We start from the raw sequence: 22,478 nt of genomic DNA, 5'->3' as shown, positions 1-22,478 counted from the left end.
CAGCTTAATGTAAGACTGCATCTCACCACTCTGAGATCATGATCTGAGCCAAAATCAATAGTTGGACGCTTGACTGACTAAGTCACCTCGGCACCCCAGCAGTGATCTTTTACCTTAATGAAGTATTATCAATAGTTAGAAAAATCTCAAATTATCTCCAAAGATGCTCAGTCTCCTTTCCCCGCTCTATGAGGAATGCTAAAAAGCATAGAAACTAATCTTTAAAATGTATCCAGTTGTTCCAAGAACTATGATGAGTGTTTTCCCATCATTTTTATTTAATCTTCATGGCAATATCCAGAGGCAGATACTATTATCTTCATTGTATGGATGGTAACGTTGAGGCTTAGTAAGCCACAGCACAAAGCTGAGCCTTAACCCTTCAGGGAATTTTTTTTTTCCCTTTTATTGTATGGACAGGGCTTTTTAAAATCACTTTTTTGCTTTATTGTCAAAGTCATATTTCACAGTTCTTTTTAAGCCAGTTTTCTTTTTTTTTTTTTAAGATTTTTAATTCACTTGAGAGAGAGTGAGAGAGCCCAGAGAGAGTGAGCAAGCACAGGGAGGGGCAGAGATAGAGGGAAAGGGAAATTCCAGCAGATTCCTCCCTGAGCTCAGAGCCTGGGAGCAGTGGGGGTCACCTCAGTCTCATCACCCTGAGACCGTGACCCTGAGATTGTGACCTGAGCTGAAAGTAAGAGTTGGACACTAAACCAACTGCACCACTCGGGGCCCTATCTATCATCATGATCATTAAAAAATGGTAGTTGCTTTATGACTTTTTATGAATAAATTAATTTGAGGAGTAGTACTATGAGACTGTATGAATATTCTCTTTCCTCAGAACTTTTAACCCAGTGACTTTACCATCCATAGATAATTCTGCCTAAATCTATTATATCAGTGATTACAAATAAGATTTTTTTTCTCTTTATACTACATTTAATTTTGGAGAAAAGCTTATTTTGAGATAGCAGAAGGACTGAACTGGTGGTTCTTTTTTCAGGTTTATTTTTAAAAGCAATTAGTCCTACGGAAAAACTTCAGATTCTATATTTTAGAACATAGGAACATAATGAATGCTTAAAGCAGTTTGTCTTCTGAAGCCCAGTAGCAAAATTAAAATTGCCTTTTTTTTTTCTTTTTTAAAAATTCAGCTAAAACTATATCTAAATTTGCCATTTTGGGAATTTTTGTGGTGAAGCAGACTATATTCTGTCAAAGACCAGTGGTAAGATAATTTATGCTAACACTGAAGTTAAAACCAGAAAAAAAAAAATCTTTGATGCATAATTTGTTTTATACCTTTAGAAAGTAATATCTTTATTTTGTAGCTCATTTTTAGCTTTAGTGCTATAATAAGGATCTGGTGTTTGTAGAGGGTATGAACATGGTGCTTTTTCAATTACTTAGAGAAGTGTTTATATAAAGCTCCCTTAAATGTTTTAGTTCCTGGAACTTAAGGAGTGGCAGTTGATAAAGCATGACTCCTTCACTGAGCCTCTTTAGGATGTTTGTACTTATGTTTTTTAAGGATTATTTTAAAAATATTCTGATAAATATTTTTTAGTTCTTGCAAAATAAGATTTCTTAAAAATCCCTATTGTTTACAGACATGCTTACGTATGTGTTAATTTTAAGTTCATGTGGACCTTAGTAAGGAAGTCACATTTTGATGATATCTGATACTAGTTTTTTTCCCTTGCCTTCAAAAAACACAATGCCATACTTGTTCTTTGCCAGAGAACGTCTACAGGAGCCTTTACTTGTTTTTTTTTTTAAAGGTTTTATTTATTTATTTGACAGACAGCCATCACAAGTAGGCAAAGAGGCAGGCAGAGAGAGAGAGAGAGAGAGGAGGAAGCAGGCTCCCTGCTGAGCAGAGAGCCCGATGTGGGGCTTGATTCCAGGACCCTGGGATCATGACCTGAGCCAGAGGCAGAGGCTTTAACCCACTGAGCCACCCAGGTGCCCCGAGCCTTTACTTATTTAACCCTAAAATACATTCTTTCAACTTTTATTCCCTTATACTAATGACCTTGAGGGTATTTTGAAAGAAAAATTGCTGGGGAGGTGGGGGGGGATGGGCGAAGTGGGTGATGTGTATTAAGGAGGGTGCTTGTGATGAGCATGAGGTGTTGTATGTAAGTGATGAAACCCTAAGTTCTACTCCTGAAACCAATACTACACTATATGTTAACTAACTTGAATTTAAATAAAAGCTTGGAAGAGAAAAGATAATATAAAAAGATAAATAAAATTGAATAACCCCCCCCAAAGTTGCTTTAAGGTTAGAATATCTCTTAATAATGTTGTTAGAAGAAGGAACTATTTTCTATTTTAAAAATAAAATTTTAAAATATTTAAAACAATTTTATTAATAAAAGTCATTTTAAATTTTTAAAATATTTTGTTTATATTTTTTACTAGAAAGCAAATTTTATAATAAAATCATACCTTTATATGGTAGAGAAATTAATGATTATCAGAAGGGTCTAAGTACAAAGTACATCTTCTTTCCATCTCTGATCTCTCCCCAATCCCCGGTTCCACTACCCAGAGTTAACTACTTTTAAAATTTTGGTTTTATTTTGAGGTGCCTGGGTGAATCAGTCGGTTAGGCATATGACTCTTGATTTTAGCTCAGGTCATGATCTCAGGGTCCTGGATAAACCAGCGTTGGCCTCCATGCTGGGTATGGAACCTGCTTACAAATCTCTCCCTTTCCTGTCTCTTTCCCACTCTAATGCTTGCTCTCTCAAAAAAATAAATAAAAATAAAAATTTTGAAAATTTTGTTTTGTTTTATTATATCCATTGCTCAATATGAAGGATGAGGAATTTAGTACTTCTTTGTCACTGTCTCTCCTGGTTTTTAGTTCTTCTAATTGTTATGTTTGTAACTTAAATAACGTACCTTCTTCTGCTTTTCTTTTTAATTGTGGTTAAAAAAAAACACTTACTGGGATCGAGCCCCGCATCGGGCTCTCTGCTCAGCAGGGAGCCTGCTTCCTCCTCTCTCTCTCTCTCTCTCTCTGCCTGCCTCTCTCCCTACTTGTGATCTCTATCTGTCAAATAAATAAAATCTTTAAAAAAAAAACAACACTTAATTTACATCTTAACCATTTTTAAGTGTACAGTTCAGTAGTGTTAACTATTTTCACATTGTTGTGTAACCAATCTCTAGAACTTTTTCATTTTGTAAAACTGAAACTGTACCTGTTGAACAACTCCCCATTTCCACACACCCCCAACCCCTGGGAACCACTCTTCCAGTTGAATGGATTCATACAGTATTTGTCTTTTTTGTGCCTGGCCCATTTCACTTAACATAATGTCTTTAAGGTTCACCCATGTGTCAGAATGTCCTTATATTCATTCATTCATTCATTCGTTCGTCTTTTAGTGACTGGCCCATTTCGCTTAACATAATGTCTTCAAGGTTCACCCATGTGTCAGAATGTCCTTATATTCGTTCGTTTGTTCGTTCATTCATTCATTCATTCATTCATTCAAGTAATCTCTAAACCCAATATGGGGCTCTAACTTGGGACCCTAAGATCAAGAGCCTCATGCTCCGCTGACTGCTGCAGCCCGGTGTCCCATAATTTCCTTGAAGGCTGAATAATATTCCTTTGTGTTTATAGATCAAATTTTGTTTATCCATTCCTCTTTTAGTGGACACTCGGGTTGTTTCCATCTTTTGGCTATTGAAAGTAATGCTACTGTGAACATGGGTGTACAAATACCTGTTGGAGTCCCTATGTCCTGTTCTTTTGGACCTGTACCCAGAAGTGGAATTACAGGATCAAATGGAAATTCTGTTTTTAATTTTTTGAGGACCCTCCATACTGTTTCCTATACTGCAGCACCATTTTACATTCCCACCAACAGTGCACAGAGCTTCTGTTTCTCCACATCTTTGTCGACACTTGTTATTTCTGTTTTGTTTTGGTTTTTTTTGATAGTAGTTATCCTAATGGGTGTGAGATGATATTTCATTATGGTTTTGATTTGTATCTCCCTAATATTTAGCTATGCTGAACGTCTTTTCATAAGCTTGTCGGCTATTTGTATATCATTTTGGAGAAATGTCGGTTCAAGTCCTTTGCCCATCTTTTATTTGGGTTATTTTTTTTTTAAGATTTTATTTATTTATTAGAGAGAAAGAACAAATGGGAAAAGGGGCAGAGGGAGAGGGAGAAGCAGACTCCCTGCTCAGCAGGGAGCCCCTTGGGGGACTCAATCCTAGGACCCTGGGATCAGACACTTAACTCACTGAGCCACCCAGGTGCCCCCATTTGGATTTTACTTGTTCCCTGTTTTTATTTTTAAATTATTAATTTTAGATAGAGTATTGGCTCTCTACTAAGAAACTAAGAGAGCCTTCTTCTGGCTCTAAGAGTATTGGCTCTCTACTAAGAAACTAAGAGAGCCTTCTTCTGGCTCCTTGGAGGAAACCCCAGGCCTCTTGTTGCGATTTCAGGCTTCACAGTGAGTAGCTGCTGGGTAAATTTATTTGAATACTGTTGCTTATCTAACACTAAAACAAACATAAATACACATTTATGTCTATTCCTATGTTTTCTGGGTATCTACCTTAAAACATTAGTCATATTATAAAACCAATTGGGGCAAATGGGAGTTCTTTGGGAAAAGGTGAAAATGAAGGTGTGAAGTCTAAAAATCATGCCATACAAAGAATGGATGACAGTCTCATGGATGGTTAATCTGTGGAAGTGAGGGCTGAGGAAGAGGACATGACAGATCTTTGTCCAGTTATTGAAGAGCCATCTCTTAGACGAAAGGTAGGCTTCTTAGGGAGGGGAGATCTGGAGTCAGCGATTAGAACAGATTTCAATTATACATAAGGCAGAAACTAATCAATAACTGAGCTGTTCATCTGTGTAGTGCAGTGCCTCACAGAAGAGTGTGCTCCTGAAAACTATTATTAAAGCAAAGTGGGACGACCGTCAGAGCAGTTAGGGTGGGCTTCCTGAAGGAGGAGGGAGATTGAATTAAAGTTTCTCACAAATCCACTATTTTTATTTTTTATTTTTAAATTTTTAAATTTTTCATTTAAATTCAATTTAGGTAACATTCTATTCTTTTTATTTTTAAAATTATTGATATGGGTTTTTCTTTTTTCTTCTTTTTTTTTACTTTACAGAGATCATCTACCGGCAGCAATGCAGTGATACACTCACAAAATATCTGACGTCCTTCAGATTGCCAGGCATTCAGTAGTATGTAAAGCATCATTAGTTTCAGTTATCTTCAAACTTAAAACTCTTTTTCTTTTTCAGGGATATCATGATAACACATTTTGAACCTTCAATCTCCTTTGAGGGCCTTTGCAGTGAGGTTCGAGATATGTGTTCCTTTGACAATGAACAGCTTTTCACCATGAAATGGATAGATGAGGAAGGTGAGTGATAAAGAGAGGGCTATGTGTGTAAGCATTTGATCTAAGATACTATTTTGTCATTTATTTTTAAAATACAGTAAAAGTCCTAATTAATTAGGACTATTAGGTAAATTAGAAATTTGATGCTATCTTTATTTTGCTCCAGGTACTTAAAAGAATATCACCAAAGGGAACAGTCTTTGTTTTGTCCTTTTTACTCCAAAATAATGAGAAATTAATGTGATTGTCTTCCCCCATTAACATAAACATCAAATAGTTTTATATTTTGCTTTAATTTTGAATATGAATGTTGTTTTATACTTTAGAGATTACCGTCAATAATTTGGCAGTATTTTTTGCTGAATATTCCTTCAAAGAAAATGTTACAGAATAAAAGTGATTGTGACACTATGGTTTCAAAGATGGTGGCATTGATACCTTAATGACTTGGACTCAGAAAACATTTATTGAATATCTATGTACTAAAGATAGATATTTTCTGCTCTTAAAGTCAACGTCTCATTGGGAGATGGACATGTAAATAACAAATGTGGTGAGTTGAACATAAATGCGTAGGGGTCTTGGAATGCAAAAGAAGTAGCATCTCCATGTGCCCGAAATACTTGTGACATTTAGACTAAAATAGTAACAGCATAAAAGTTTTTGAAGTGGCGGAGGTGAGGGGAAAACCATTTTTGACAAAGAATAAGATAGAAAAAGGACTGAGGTTTGAAGAACCTGGTGTGTGTGGAAGAGCAGTGATTCACTAAATTAACGTGTGCAGAATGGTGTGGCGTCAGGACTAGATCCTTGCTCCTGAGTGCGGTCTGCAGAACTTTTAGAAAAGGTCCATCACAGACTCCTGGATCTGAATCTATATTTTAACAGGAACTACAGGTAAGTCGCATGAATATTAAACTTGTAGAAGCTTAGAGTTGACTCAATCCTGGAAGGCTTAGGGTTGACTCAACCCTGGAAGGCTTTGCAAACCACATTGGACTTTATTTTACATGATAGAATGTCACGGAAGTATAGCTTAAAAATACCCTAAATATACTAGCTTTGTATTATGTCCCTCTATTAATTGTAATGAGAATGAAATTTCTTTTTAAGGAAAGTCGTTACAATATGTAGCTCAATATTTGGGGCCATTTCTAGGTTTCCTAATAGGAAGAGCCCTGGAAAGATATTATCCTAGATCTAAGCTGTACATAAACTCAAAACCTATTTTTACTTTTTAAACACATTTTAAAAAAACGTTTTATTTATCTGATCTCTGTGCCTAATGTGCGGATAGAACTCATGACCCCAAGATCAAGAATCACATGTTCCTCCCAACTGAGCCAGCGAGGCACCCCTTTAAAGACATTTTTAAAAGTTTCTCTAAAGTAATCCATGTTTGCTGTTTGGGGAAAAAGGTAGAACAAATGTTTTAAAATTTTGAAAGAAGTCTTCTGTTTGCCCTTTCTCTTCTTTCCTTCCTCATCAGTCCCAGCTGCGAGAGAAAAACCACAGTAACAGCTAGTATATATTTTCTCTGTATATACAAATATATTTGTTTCTGTACATTATTTATAAGTATACTTTTTAATACAAAAAGAATTCAGTCATATAAATCATTAAATGATATTTTCCTTTTACATTGTGAATTGGACATTTTTCATTTCAGCGTGAATGAAATTACACCATTACCTTTTTTTTAAAAGAATTTTATTTTTTTAAAGTAATCTTTACACCCAAAGTGGGGCTTGAACTCACAACCCCAAAATCAAGAGTCACATGCTCCACTGATCAGCCAGGTGCCCCTATAGCACTTTTTTAAGTGCTGTATAATATACCACATCATTGTAGGTATTTCATGATTTATTTAATCCCTTATTGGTGGATGTTTGGACTACTTCCAGGGTTGTTTGGGTTTTTTTGGCTACTATAAGCAATACATGATGAACATCTTTATATGAAATTTTGTGCATTTGTATGGGACTTTGTGTAGCAAATACATAGAATATGCACATCATAAATTTTGGTAGCTAGGGACAATTCGCTATCAAAACCAGTTTAAACCAATTTATCGCACAGTTACATTGAATGAGAGCATCCCTTTGCTCTTACCCTCACTAACCTCAGATATTATTAGTCTTAACATTTTTTGAAGTCTAGTAAGGGAAATACTAGCTTGGTATTTTAAATTCTGTATTATTTAAGGACAAGTCTGTCTCTATCTATTCATCCATTTTTTACCACAAGGCTAGTTTAAATATTGTTAATTCTAAATGGTGTGGATATCTCACAGTGTATCTTCAGCCTGAATATGAGACTATATAATTTAGCACAGTATATACAATATAGTTAGCATCAATAAATTGATTCTTATCATGAACTAATGTTATTCTCATTTTCTTTTTTTTTTAAAGTAAACTCCATGCCTAATATGGGGCTTGAGCTCACAACCCTGAGATCAGGAGTCTTACGCTCTACCAACTGAGCAAGCCAGGCGCCCCAGTGTTATTCTCATTTTAATCCTGTCCTGATCATTTCATGCCATTTATTTCCCATTTGGGATTTTTTTTCAATTGGTGGTTTTCAAACTCTAGTGCACATAGGAATCATGGATAATGCATTTTATTAAATTGAGTTAGAGAGAATCCATTAAAAATTGTTATAGTATTTGGGGTGTGTGGGTGGCGCAGTTAAGTATCCAACTCTTAATTTCATCTCAGGTCATGATCTTGGGGTTGTGAGATCAAGTCCCAGGTCGGGCATGGAGCCTGCTTAAGATTCTCTCTCTCCCTCTCCCCGTCCCCCTATCTCTCTCACCCTCTCTAAAATAAAATAAAATAAAATGAAACAAAATTTTATAGTACTCTTATACTTTGTATTGTCTTTACCTGGGAAGCTCTGTTCCCACATTGTTATATGGCTATCTCTTTCCTGTCATTCAGGTTACTCAAATGTCCTGTCCTCCAAGAAGCCTTTCACTCCTATTCACTTTGAATCTTATTTTATGGTAGAATGTAAGCTCCATGAGAACAGAGATCTTGTCTTTGCCGTGGAGCTCCAGTGCCTCGAGCAGTGCTCAATAATAGTGTGCTCGAGAAACATTTATGAGTTGTAGAAGAGGCTAAAAGCAAGGCTATCCTGTAGTTTTATGTATATTATTGAAGATTTAAGTGCTGGGAGTTGTGGTTTATTCTATTTTTTCTTAACATTATAGCATATTTTAATTAACAGATTCACATAGTAAATTAAATTAATTCTCTGGTGAAATAGTCTTATCCTTTTATAACGCAATTCAAAGTTCTTTGTCTTTAAATAGCTATTAAGTGTCCTAATTTTCTGGGGAGAACTATAAAACTATAGCCTCATTCAAGTAAAAGGTTAAACTTTCTATTTAAGTCTGCTGATTCCCATGTGATCCTTGTTACCCTGGTTAATTTTGATACCGGTCTCTTCTTAATTTTAGGTATATAGAGCCAGTAAGTAATTATTTTTAAGTTCCTTGCAATTATTTTTCAGTTGTAATTTTGTTACCTTTATTTTTAGCCAGGTAGGCATGGGGGGTGCTTATCTAGAGAAAAAACTCTCTTCAGAATCAGTGGGACATAGGATTATGATTTCTCTGGTTTATGAGCAACACTGTCTAGAAGCTGAGCTTTTAACTGTGGGATTTTTTCTGTTAGAGCAAATAATGATCACAAGCTTACTTCATTTCTTAAAGTAGATCTGTGACAGCCATTCTTTTTCCTTGTTGTTCAAAACCAGTTTTACTGATTTGTTTTGATGTGTCTGTGGAAAAACTGGTTTGCTTAATCTAACTAAACATTTTAGAATGAATAGTAATTTTGTAACAATTATACCTCCCTTTCCATGTGAGGAGAGAGTATGGGACAGAGAATGATAAATGACTTTTTAGTTCATCAAACTTAAATTGTGACTGTTTTTCCATAAGGATATGCTTTATATATTCACAATCTAATATTAAGTATTTTCTAAATTTCTAATTCCATCAGTTTCTAATTTATTCAGAGTCTGATTACCAGGTTTATATTTAACTGCTTCTATTCTGTCACTTCTCTTTTATTAGAAACTAACCTTTGGGATTTTATTTCTTAGTTAAGTTTTTATTAAGAGTGGTGCTTGCTTTTTTTTTTTAATATTTTATTTATTTGACAGAGAGAAATCACAACTAGGCAGAGAGGCAGGCAGAGAGAGAGGAGGAAGCAGGCTCCCCGCGGAGCAGAGAGCCCGATGCAGGGCTCGATCCCAGGACCCTGGGATCATGACCTGAGCCGAAGGCAGAGGCTTTAACCCACTGAGCCACTCAGGCGTCCCTGGTGCTTGCTTTTTAACAAAAATATTAATTTGTTTGAAGGAAAAAGTATCTCTGAGGATCCTCAGATCCTCAGATCTTTCCTATAAACAAATTAATGATGTCTTTTTTGGTGAATATACAACTAGAAGGGATTGGGTAACAGTTTTTTCCTTTCTTACAACTAGCCAAATATCGTACAGGCTGTTATTTAACCCGCCTTTTCACTTAACATCTTGTGGATTATCTTTCCATATCCATGTATGTAGAATTATATAACATGGTTTATATAATGTTTATATAACATGGTTGTACCATAACTTAACCAATCCCCCTTTGATGGATATTTGGATTATTTTGTAGTGTATAAAAAGTATTAGTGCAGAGACTATCTTTGTACATACTTTTTTTTGGGACACCTGCACTATATTATTTATAGGGTGAATTCCTTGAAATGGAATGTGTCCTTGAAAATAGGTGGTACCAAATTGACCTCCAAAATATTCCACCTTTTGTTATACTTTTCACCAATAACACATGTAAATTATTATTTTACTATTATTTATATTTAAAAGGCCACCTAGGCACACCTCAGTCAGTTAAGCATCTGCCTTTGGCTCGGGTTATGATCCCAGAGTCCAGGGATGGAGCCCCATGTTGAGCTCCCAGCTCAGTGGGGAGTCTGCTTGTCCCTCTCCCTCTGCTGTTCCCCCTGCTTTAAAATCTTAAATAAATAAAAATGAAGGAGGTATAATTGACACAATATAGTACACATATTAAAAGTGTACATGCAATTTGATGAGTTTCGACCCCCAGGAAACCATCATCACAAGCAAGATAGAGAGCATATCCATTACCCCAAGTGTTTCAGTGTGCTTTGCAGTTCCTCACGCCTACCCCTCCATGCCAAGTAACTAGTGATTTGTTTTCTGTCACTGTAGATTAGTTTACATTTTCTAGAGTTTTGTAGTCATGGAATCACACAGTTTGTACTCATTTTTGTGGGGCAGGCTAGTTTGGTTTCTTTCACTGGGAAAAATTATTGATATGTGTGTTGTGTGTATCAATAGTTCACTTTTGATTGCTGAGTGAGTGGTATTCCATTATGCGGATGTACCACAGTCTTTGAACTGTTCCTCTGTTGATGGCCATTGAGGCTGTTTGCATTTTGGGGCTATCACAAATAAAAGCTCTATGGCAGTCACATATGAGTCTTTGTATAGATACAGATTTTCTTTTCTCATGGACAAATAACTAGAAGTGAAATGGCTGGATCATCTGGTAGGTATATATCCTTTCTTATTTATTCTTTTTCTTTAAGATTTTATTTATTTATTTGACAGAGAGAGAGAGAAAGATCACAAGTAGGCAGAGAAGCAGGCAGAGGGGAGAGGGAGAAACAGGCTCCCCGCTGATCAAGCAGCCCAATGCAGGGCTCCACCCCAGGATCCTGGGATCATGACCCGAGCCAAAGGGAGACACTTAACTGACTTAAGCCACCCAGGTACCCTGGTATCTATCCTTCTTAAAAAAAAAATAGGAAAAAAAATATTTGAAAAGGAGATGAGGTAGGGTACTACAAAGAATGGGGTATCCCCTTCTTGGGCTGATGATTTTTAGAAAAGAATTTATATGGAAGTTGAGGATATGCAAATTGAGACCTTTTAAAAACTCTGTCATCCGGTCATCCCTGGAAAGTCTTCTGCACTCCCAAGGATAGAGTACCCCACGCTGAAGATAACTGGCTGACTTAGAGAAGTCCTCAAGCCCTTCCCTCAGTTCTGGCCTCTGCCCCAACTCTGTGCTCCAGGCATTCTGTCTGTAAACTCTGGCTACTGCCATTTATGCAGCAGGCCGTGTAGATGCCTGAAAGGCAAGGGGATCAGACTGGGGCCCACCTGGAAAAAATCCCTTGCAGTGGTAGGATGATGAGTTGAGAGGTGAGACAAGAGGGGCCATAAGATCCTGACTGGTCACCAGAGATCCCAAACTCCAGCTTGTGCTCTGGAGGTGGGAAGGTCTCTTCGTTGGCATCCCCACCTCCAGTTGCATTTTAAGGGGTAACTCCTATCGTAGGAAAAGGAAAAGTAGGAAAAGTTTATAATCCAGACTGTTTCTCACTCACATCCCTCCATCTCCAGGGAACTACTAATCTGTTTTCTGTCACTATTCTATATAAATAACAAAATGCAGTGTTTTCATGTGCTTTTAAATTCATATAAATGATACTAGCACATATTTTGAAACTTCCCCTTTTTCTACTGGACATATGTCTTGAGGTCTGTTCATGTGCCTAGAGAACTAGTGTACTTCTTTTTTAAAATTCTTTTTTTATTGTGGTCAAATATACCTAACATAAAATTTTAACTTTTGTTAAGTGTACAATTCAGGGACATTAAGCATATTTATAATTTTATGCAGCCATCCCCCCCCTTACCATATTCTAGCATCTTTTTTTTTTTTTTTAAAGATTTTATCTATTTATTTGACAGAGAGAGAGAGAAAGATCACAGTAGGCAGACAGGAAGGCAGAGGGGGAGGGGGCGAAGCAGGCCCCCCACCGAGCAGAGAGCCTGATGTGAGACTCGATCCCAGAACTCTGGGATCCTGACCTGAGCGAAGGCAGAAGCTTCACCCACTGAGCCACCCAGGTGCCCCTATTCTAGCATCTTTTGTCATCCCAAACAAACTATACCTATTAAGTAATATTTCCCCTAATTGAATTTAAATTAAAAAAAAAAAAAAAAACTCCGCATTTTCCTCTCCTCCAGTCTTCTTCCTCGCATGCTTTTCTTAGACTTTCTGTCTCTATGAATTTGTCTTTCTGTCCCTGTAAATTTCTCTGTGAAATAGGTTTCTGGCTTCCTGTTCTCTAGGTCACCTTTGTTTTTGAAAGATAATTTTGCTGGGCAAATAATTTTTTAAATTTAATTTAATTATTTTTGCATTCTGTATGCTGTCTTCTAGCTTGCATTGTCTCTGATGCAAATCTGCAGTCAGTGACCTTTGTTCTTCTCTATGTAATATATCTCTTTGGCTGCTTTTAAGATTTTTCTCTCTATAATTGGAAAAATTTTGGCCATTATCTCTTCAAACAATTTTTTTTCTGTCACCAGACCCCTCCTTTAGGGACTCCAATTACAGGTATGTTAGGTCTCCTGAGGTGTCATAAAGCTCACTAATGCTCTGTTCCTTTTTTTTCCCCCAGTCTGTTTTTCTGCTTTTCATTTTCGATAGTTTTATTGCTGCCTGTCTAAGTTCACCAGTCTTTTCTTCTGCCATTAATCCCATCTAGTATAGTTCAATTTGGACCTTTATCTTCCATTTTTACTTGACATGCCCAATACCTACAGCTTCGTGAGCATATTGGATATAATTATAATAACTTTTAATATCCATTCCCACAAATTCTTTCATCGTTCAGGGTCTGTTCCAATTGCTCGATGTTTCTCCTGGCATGGTTCGTATTTTCGTCCTTCTTCATGTGCCTGGGTCTATTTTACTGGATCCTGGATATTGTGGCATTGGCAATGGATATATTTGTATTTTTATGAATATTTCTGAGTTTTGTTTAGGGATGCATTTAAGTTACTTGGAAACAGTTGATCCTTTGTTGCTTATTTCCAGTCTCCTGGATTATTTTTTTTCACTTGTTTTGTGTAGTTTTCTTGCGTTTCAGGTGGAGGGTTGAATCCAGTTCCTATTACCTCATCATCTCCAGAAGTGGAAGTTGAGGATGGGCAGCTTGATAGGATAGCATATGCTTCTGTAACCACTGATTTCCACCTTCTAGAAAAGCAAACCAGAAGCCAGCAGTCTACTGCTTTTGTAGTTGGGCCTAATATTGGAAGGATGGCCATTTAAACTCTCTAGCATTCTTGGAAACTTTTTGCAAATCTGTATTTTAAGCAATGCAGCCCTTCAGAGCAGGGAGTGCAGGAGCTTTCACAAGTAGTATGTAGTGTTCTGAACCCAGTTTCCAGAGAGGGGATGGCAATAGGAAGGTTCGGTGGGAACGGGGAGTTTGTAAATCTACAGCAGACTCAGGCATCGGGGAGAGGACTATGGTGATACTACCTCAGGCAAATGTTAACGGTTTCCAACTTTGGTTGTAGGCTGCGTTGATTCTCTTAAGTGTGGAGCACTGAACTGAGTCATGTGCCGAAATGCCTAATATAACTAGAGTTATATATGTGTTTCATTTTTTTTTTAAAGATTTTATTTATTTATTTGACAGAGAGAGAGATCACAAGTAGGCAGAGAGGCAGGCAGAGAGAGAGAGGGAAGCAGGCTCCCCGCTGAGCAGAGAGCCCGATGCTAAGCTCGATCCCAGGACCCTGAGATTATGACCTGAGCCGAAGGCAGGGGTTTAACCCACTGAGCCACCCAGGTGTCCCTATATATGTGTTTTAAGTTCTGCATCTTGTCAGGTTATCTCATAAATAACTGAATCTTGCATATTTATCAAACACCTGAGGTCCAGTGCCCTAATTTTCTTCTTTCTTTTCGTAGGTGAAAGAAAATGTAGATGCATTGAAAGAAAGACTTGATCTGCTGGTTATAATACACACATTTTATTACCTTGAAATTCATTGACCATAGCAGATCTCACTCTGGCTGTATGTCTGTTTCAGGAGGTGAATTTGGACTTTAATAATAGAGGGGGCTTTGAGAAATAGCTTTTCTTCCTATCTTTGTTTCACGATGACTCTTCATGGAATGTTTTACTTCTGAGTTACGTGTCCTGCTTTATCAGGCATGAAACAGTTGGCGCAAAAAGGTAATACTTGAACCACAGATAAAAACAAAATAGATTTGAGTATACGTAATGTCAGTAATTAACTCCTCTTTTCACACTTGTGATTATTCAAAAGTATCAGTCTCTAGGTAAAACTGAATACAGGTGCTTCACCCAGTCTAGGTTTCAGCCAACAGCAAGCAGGTACTAGTCTGGCAAAAAGACAGTGTCTAGCAGAAGGGAAAGATTGATTTTTTTAAATATGGTTGTAATGATACTTTTAACAATATTTAATTCCATTCATGGCATTTAGTCAAAGCACAATAATAAAAGCCACATGTATAATGGACCACGTGTACCATGAGTCACTTTAATATATGATCTTCAGTTTTCCCATTATCCTCACAATATAAGTAATAGGCCTCTGCAGAGAGACAGAATAGATATGTGTGCACAGACATATATATATTATATATATATATATGTTTTTAAACAATGAGAATATCGGTGTTTATATATATCTATATCTATATCTATATCTATATCTATATCTATATATATATATATATCTCCCATGCTCATTAGCATTCACTACCTATTTCCCCTAAGTTCTTTACCACACCTATGTTCTCATTGTTTAAAAACAACCTGAGCGGGGCGCCTGGGTGGCTCAGTGGATTAAGCCGCTGCCTTCGGCTCAGGTCATGATCTCAGGGTCCTGGGATCGAGCCCCGCATCAGGCTCTCTGCTCCACAGGGAGCCTGCTTCCTCCTCTCTCTCTGCCTGCCTCTCTGCCTGCTTGTGATCTCTCTCTCCGTCAAATAAATAAATAAAATCTTTAAAAAAAAAAACAAAAAACAACCTGAGCTAAGTTTAAATGTATTTGCCAGCGTGGATTCAGTTTCCTCACCTGGAAAATTGGAAATGAAGTGTTAATTAAATTTTAGGCTCAATCTATTTCTAGTCTTTGAATATTTCATTATTTAGAATTAATTTAGTCAGTTGGCTTGTTTAACTGGAAGAATTTACACACTTACTGATATGTGAAATTTTCATTACTTTTTATGTTGCTTTTTTATTTTTGGCCTATACTTAAATCTACTGTAGAAACAAGTTTTTTTTAACCTATATCAAATAATTAAATTGACTTTCACTTTCATAAATGTGGCAAATGGGAGAAATTTGGGTAACTGAGAAAGTGGATCTGTGAATAAATTACTTTATTTCTTTGAGGCAAACTAAGACAGACTTTGCTTTTGGACTAGAATGTTACTTTGCTGTCAGACTCATATTTATAAAAATGCTGCATTATGTAAACATTTTTTCTAAAACAGCTTCATTGCGATATAATTTATTATTTAAAGGAGTTTTTAGTATATTCACAGAATTACACAACCGTCACCACAATCAATTTTAAAATATTTCATCACCCAGAAAATAAATCCCATGCTCATTAGCATTCAGTACCTATTTCCCCCTATGTTCTTTACCCACTGCAGCCCGTAGACCTAGGTAACCACTAATCAACTTCATCTATCTATCTATCTTTCTTTCTTTTTTTCTTTTTTTAAGATTTTATTTATTTGAGAAAGAGAGAGAGAGCATGAGAAGGTAGAGGTCAGAGGGAGAAGGAGACTCCCCACTGAGCAGGGAGCCTGATGTGGGATTTGATCCCAGGACTCCAGGATCATGACCTAAGCCGAAGGCAGTTGCTTAACCAACTGAGCCACCCGGGGGCCCCCAACTTTATGTTTCTATAGATTTGCCTAATCGAGACGTGTCATATCAGTACTTGTTCAATTAACGGACATTTGGGTTATTTCCATTTTTTGGCTGTTATGAGTACTACCACTATGAACATTTAGATACAACTTTTTGTGTGCCCATATGTTTTCATTTCTCTGGATATATAGGAGAAGAATTGCTGGGTCATATGATAACTATGTTTAACCTTTTAAGGAACTACTGGACTGTTTGTCAAAGTGGCAGCACCATTTTACATTCCCACCAGCAGTAAATATGGATTGATCCTCACCAGTACTTGTTATTATCAGTGTATTGAGTGTTGATCCAAAAATGGTGTATCTATGTAACCTGGTTGAATCATTTTGACTCACTGTTTTTTTCCCAGCATCTTTAAGGTATTAATAACACCAAGTTAAAGACTGGATGTATGAGAGAACCAATCTTTCTTTTATGTAGATTATACTCAGTCAGAAAATAAATCAGAAGAAAAGATTCCATCCGTAGTAACAACATGATTTTTAAAAAAATCTAGGGGTAAACTTTAAAGGAATGTGAAGAACCCATGTAAAGAAAACTGAAACAAAAACAACTGGATTCCATGAGCAAAACTTTAAATGAATGGGTTTAGGAAGAAGTATTGTGTAAAATGAGAACTCCCTGCAGATCAATCTATAAAGACCATGACCGCCCCCCCAAATTCTAATAAGATTTTTAAAAAACTGACAATTCCATTTGGAAAAATAAACAGGAAAATTCTGAAAAAGGATGTAAAGAGGGAAGAATTACTCTAATTTTTATGTTGAAAAACACCATAATCACAGATATAAGAGTAATAACAGCTGACAGAAAATACTTGTAACATTTCCGGAGAGTTGGTATCTCTAATATAGAATAATTAGGTTAAAAAAATAGATGAAAAATCTACTTAAAGAAATGTAGAGGGCGCCTGGGTGGCTTGGTGGATTAAGCCGCTGCCTTTGGCTCAGGTCATGATCTCGGGGTCCGGGATCGAGCCCCGCATCGGGCTCTCTGCTCCGCAGGGAGCCTGCTTCCTCCTCTCTCTCTGCCTGCCTCTCTGCCTACTTGTGATCTCTCTCTCTCTGTCAAATGAATAAATAAAATCTTTAAAAAAAAAAAAGAAATGTAGATAGCTAATTCATAAATGACCAAAAAAGCTAAAAAATTACTAATATTTAAAAAATCCAAAGATTTGAAGATAAGACATTTTCACTACCAGATTAGAAGATAATTAAAATTTAATAATTACTTATAGGGAGTTAGGAAAGATACACTGTTGTGTATATGATAACCTTTTGGAGTTCCTGTCATTCTAAATTTTGGAATAATTGTCAAAATTTTAAATGGGGGCACTTTATTTTATTTTTTAAAGATTTGTTTTAGAGAAAGAAAGAGCACAAGCAGGGAGAGGGTCAGGGGGATGCAGAAGGATAGGGAGAGAATCTTAAGTAGACTCCACGCTGTGCGGAGTCCGTCACATGGCTTGATCTTACGACCCCGAGATCATGACTGGAGCTGAAACTGAGAGGTCAGCTAACCAACTGAGCCACCCATGTGCCCCAAATGGGCACACTTTAATCAGTCCTACTTGTAGGAAATCATCATGAGAAGTTATTCAAATACACAAATACTTAAAGAATATTTGCTGTCTTATTCACTAATAAAAAAGACTGACATACTGATACATGCTACAACATGGACCAACTTTGAAAACATGCTCAGGGAGAAAAGAGGGACATGAAGGACCACATATTGTATGATTCCATCTATGTGAAATGTCCAGAAAAGCCAAGTCTATAGATGCTGAAAATAGATTAGTGGTTGCCTAGGTCTGGCAATAGGAGGAGAGGTTGGGGGAAGCAGAGAATGACCACTATGGGCAAGGGGCTTTTTTGAGGAGGAAATAATAAAAATGTTCTAAAACGGATTCTATTGATAGTTGATAGCTCTGCAAACATACTGACAGCAATTGTACACTTCAAATGGGTAAATTGAATGCTTTGTGAATTATATCTCAAAAAAACCATTATTAAAAATTAAGTTATCCTTGGGCTTTTCATAAAATGTGAAATATTACGTCCTTAGGTAGGGCTGTTCAGAAGAGGTGGCATTTGTCCTGGGTCTTGTAAAGTTTCACAGAATTTCAAGATTCAACTTGAAAGATGGTTGTAAGGTGTTGGTTCCATAACAACTCACCTCAGAGTGTAGTAGCTTTAACAAAAACCCCGCCACTTTATTTTATAATCTCTCACACTTCTGTGAGTTGACTCGCTCTGCTGGTCTCACGAGAGGTCTCTCATGCAGTGGCAGTCAGAGGGCAGCTGGGTCTGGAGTCATGTGGAGGCTCACTGGGATGCTGGCGTAGTTGGTTCTCTCTCCCTTTTTGTGTAGTCTCATCACAAGGAGGCAGTATCTCATTGATTTTCACTTTCTTAATGATTAATGATGTTGAACATCTTTTCATGTGCTCATTGGCTACTTATACATCTTCTTTGGAGAAATGTTCTTTTTTTTTTTTTTTTTCCTTGCCTGTGGTTTTGGTGTCAAATCCAAGAAATCATTGCCATTCTTTTGCACATGGTTACATTTGGATATTTTATATAAAGTGAATTTTTCTTAGTCTTTATAGGTTTATAATGGTATTGTGATCATATTAAGGAATTTTAATCTTAAGTTAAAGAGATTTATGCAGAATGATACTGTAGAAGTGAGTGGATATGTAGGGGGAACCTAGATTTGGTAAAATGTTTGAAAATTTCCAAAATGAGGGGCACTTAAGTGGCTCAGTTGTTTAAGTGTCTGACTCCTGATATAAGCTCAGATCTTGATCTCAAGGTTATGAGTACAAGTCCTGCATTGGCCTCCAGGCTGGGAGTGGAGCCTACTTAAAAAAAGAAAGAAAGAAAGTGGGGGGGGGGGAGAGGAAGAAAATGAAAGGAAAGGAATTGAAAAGAAAAAAAATTTTCAAAATGAAAAGTTAAAAAGAGTTAGTAAACCAGGAGAAAGGCGTTTAGAAACCTAGAGGCATGTTGGTGGAGGGATGGGGTAACTGGGTGACAGGCATTAAGGAAAGCATGTAATATAATGAACACTGGGTGTTATATGCAGCTGATGAATTACTGAACTCTGTATCTGAAACTGATGATATACTATATGTTAACTAATTGAATTTAAATAAAATAAGTTCAAAAAAAAAGAAACCTTGATGCCGAGTTTCTGTAAATAGTCAGTGGGCAACTTTATTAGATGCTATAGAGAGGTCCATTAGAGTAAAGACAGAAAAGGGGATTTAGCAGATCTCTTCATGACCATGGATATAGGGGCGCCTGGGTGGCTCAGTGGGTTAAGCCGCTGCCTTCGGCTCAGGTCATGGTCTCAGGGTCCTGGGATCGAGTCCCGCATCGGGCTCTCTGCTCAGCAGGGAGCCTGCTTCCCTCTCTCTCTCTGCCTGCCTCTCTGTCTACTTGTGATCTCTCTCTGTCAAATAAATAAATAAAATCTTAAAAAAAAAAAAAAAAAAAAGAATGACCATGGATATAGCACTTTTAGTAGACCGTATGGACTAAAATCGGTTAGCAGAGTTTTTGAGAGGATGGGAACATGGAGAAAGCAAGGTGGAATCACTCTTGATATTAAGAAAAGCTATTTCTAATAAATCTAAAGGATTATAAACCTCTGATTAAAATTACAAAAGAAAAGTATGAAGTCAAAAGCCAAAGGCCCTATCCTTCTTCCCCTTCTTCTCAGCCACCCCCTCCAGTTTCAGTCTTCAGTTTGCTTTTGTGGCTACTGAATGAAGAGAATGGAATCTGATTGTGAGGGAGATTGCTGAGAGGGAGACTCAAACATGCCTTTGAGAAGAGCAGGTGGAAGGAAAGAAAAATTGCAAACAGAACTGAAGGGGACTAATGGGATAAGGCCGAGAGAAGATAAAAGGAAGAGGTTCCTTAAGGGAGTCTCCAAGTTGGAGAAAGGTGCAGAGGTACTCATTTCTTTGAGACTGGAGGACAGGAGATGGCTTCAGTTTTCTCTCTTGAGTACTAGACATAGTTCTCTGCTGAGAGTGATTGAGGTTTGGATAAGGTTGGTGGCATCTTGTGTGTGGTCACATTTGGTGTAACCACAGGAATGTGCAAAAGCATTGCCGTGAGGAGGACCCAGCTCAGGCTCCAGCTATGATCAAAATGACTTTTTCATTGAGGAATGCCATCATCTGGGGAGACGTGCCATCTCACTGTTGGCCAGGGATGACTCAGTTCTTTGGCTGGTTGATTAGGGAGGTGTTTCTCCCTTAACCTTTCTGTGGGTAAGTTTCCTAAAACTACGCATTCACATTTGAAAGAGCTCAAGCAGGGCCCTCTGAGGTCCCGAGTACTCTAGTAGCTGTGCTTCTTCCTTGTGAGCCTCTTGGGTGAGGAAAGACTCTCAGGTGAAGGAAAAATTTGACAGAATGATGACATTATGGCAGTGAAACCACTTTCACTTCCTCCTTTAAAGAGGAAGGTAACAGAAAGCTTGTCCCTGGCCATTAGTCATCTCGTAGTAACAGTCCAGATGTGGTCAGGGTAGATTCCGTTTGCTGTATTATGAATATCTATGTTATTGAGAATTAAATGGTTTTTGTATGTATCAAATTGGGTATTGATGAGCCTCATGTAATATTTTATAGAAATAAAAATGGAATTATGTTACCCACTTTAGAAAACAGAATTGTCTAAATATCTAAAATTTGTCCTTGCCAAATACTTCTCTATCTGTGTGTGTGTGTGTGTGTGTGTGTGTATAAAATTGTTTTTCTCAAGATTTTATATAATGGCAATTGTTTTTGCTCAAGATTTTATGTAATGAAAATTGTTTATTAAACATTACATTTTAGAGGGTTAAAAGGTGAGCTTTGCTTTACTTTTTATATTTTTTAGGAGACCCGTGTACAGTATCATCTCAGTTGGAGTTAGAAGAAGCCTTTAGGCTTTATGAGCTAAACAAGGATTCTGAACTCCTGATTCATGGTAAAGAAGTACTCATTTCTTACTCTCCTAGAGCTCCGATTTTTTTTTTAAATAACCCTATATTCTTGACATTTTAAAACATAATCCCGATGTCATTTTCTTAATTTCTACCCTCATTGCTATGTGACTCTTCACATTCAGTAGTTTCTCAAATGCTAGAGAAAGTAAAATCAATCATCTTATACTCTTGGAAAATTTGTTATTTGGGTATGCCTTCGTGGATATTAAACTGATCTTCTCCCAAGTGTTTCAAGTCAAAGTTTAAGGGAGAGTTTAAAATTGGGTGCCTAGTAGGATTCTCCTTAGTCATTCCCTTGCAGTTTTGTAATGTATGCAAATAATGATCTCCGAAGAGAAGGTGTCTGAAATGTCCTTTCTTTTATTTGAGGGTTAACAGTGAAACTGTTTACATAGTTATAGAGATTACTGCGTTAAACATTTGCAGGCCCACAGGCTGGCTAGTGGTAGAGAAGAGATGAAACTCAGCCATCACGTAATGGTGCATTGTAGACCAGGGTATAGAATCTAGGTATTCGGGGCGCCTGGGTGGCTCAGTGGATTAAGCCGCTGCCTTCGGCTCAGGTCATGATCTCAGGGCCCTGGGATCGAGCCCCGCATTGGGCTCTCTGCTCCGCAGGGAGCCTGCTTCCTCCTCTCTCTCTGCCTGCCTCTCTGCCTACTTGTGATCTCTCTCTCTCACTGTCAAATAAATAAAATAAAATTAAAAAAAAAAAAAAAAGAATCTAGGTATTCCGCTTCCAAGTCTCTGTTCTTTTCATTCTACCATGCTACCCCCAAATTTTTTATGTTCTGTAAAACCCGCTTAATATATCACATTTCACGGCAATTCATTGGCAATATCTCATGTAATATTTTTAGGAGGCCAAACCTAGAGAACTCTTTAAAACTTGAACAAATATAAGTCGCCCGTAAGTATAGTGAGTCAACACCTTGTTATTATTCCCTTGCACTTTTCTTTACAGTGTCTTTTAAAAATCAGTAGCTTAATATTTTCTACCTTCAGAGTTTGACATAGTGACTCCTAAGGGATCTGTAATCTAATTGGTTGAGGTCCTAGCAGAACTTCAGAAGTCATCCATTTTTGGAGTCATTTCTTTCTAGAATAAAACTGCAATGAATGTTGAAAGAAGTGATTGATCAGTGGTATTAAACAGTTTGTTTTAAGCTTTTGTTATTTTTATACCATAGCACAACTGAAGTTAGCTTATATTTCAACTTTTAAGAATATATG

The 22,478-nt window shown here is 37.1% G+C and overlaps 1 protein-coding gene across 2 annotated transcripts in view; it reads left to right on the top strand.

Moving 5' to 3' along the window:
* The window catches only part of PRKCI (protein kinase C iota), a 68,189-nt gene that overhangs the window by 8,410 nt on the left and 37,301 nt on the right, over positions 1-22,478 (top strand). For both annotated transcript variants that reach the window (XM_046003156.1, XM_046003157.1), the window contains exons 2-3: positions 5,306-5,427; positions 21,137-21,226. In XM_046003156.1, the coding sequence (XP_045859112.1) occupies positions 5,306-5,427; positions 21,137-21,226 (212 nt within the window). The remainder of the gene's footprint in view (positions 1-5,305; positions 5,428-21,136; positions 21,227-22,478) is intronic.

Source organism: Meles meles, chromosome 4, assembly GCF_922984935.1.
Source record: "Meles meles chromosome 4, mMelMel3.1 paternal haplotype, whole genome shotgun sequence".
Classification (NCBI taxonomy): Eukaryota; Metazoa; Chordata; class Mammalia; order Carnivora; family Mustelidae; genus Meles; species Meles meles.
This window is presented reverse-complemented; position numbering and strand designations above follow the sequence as displayed.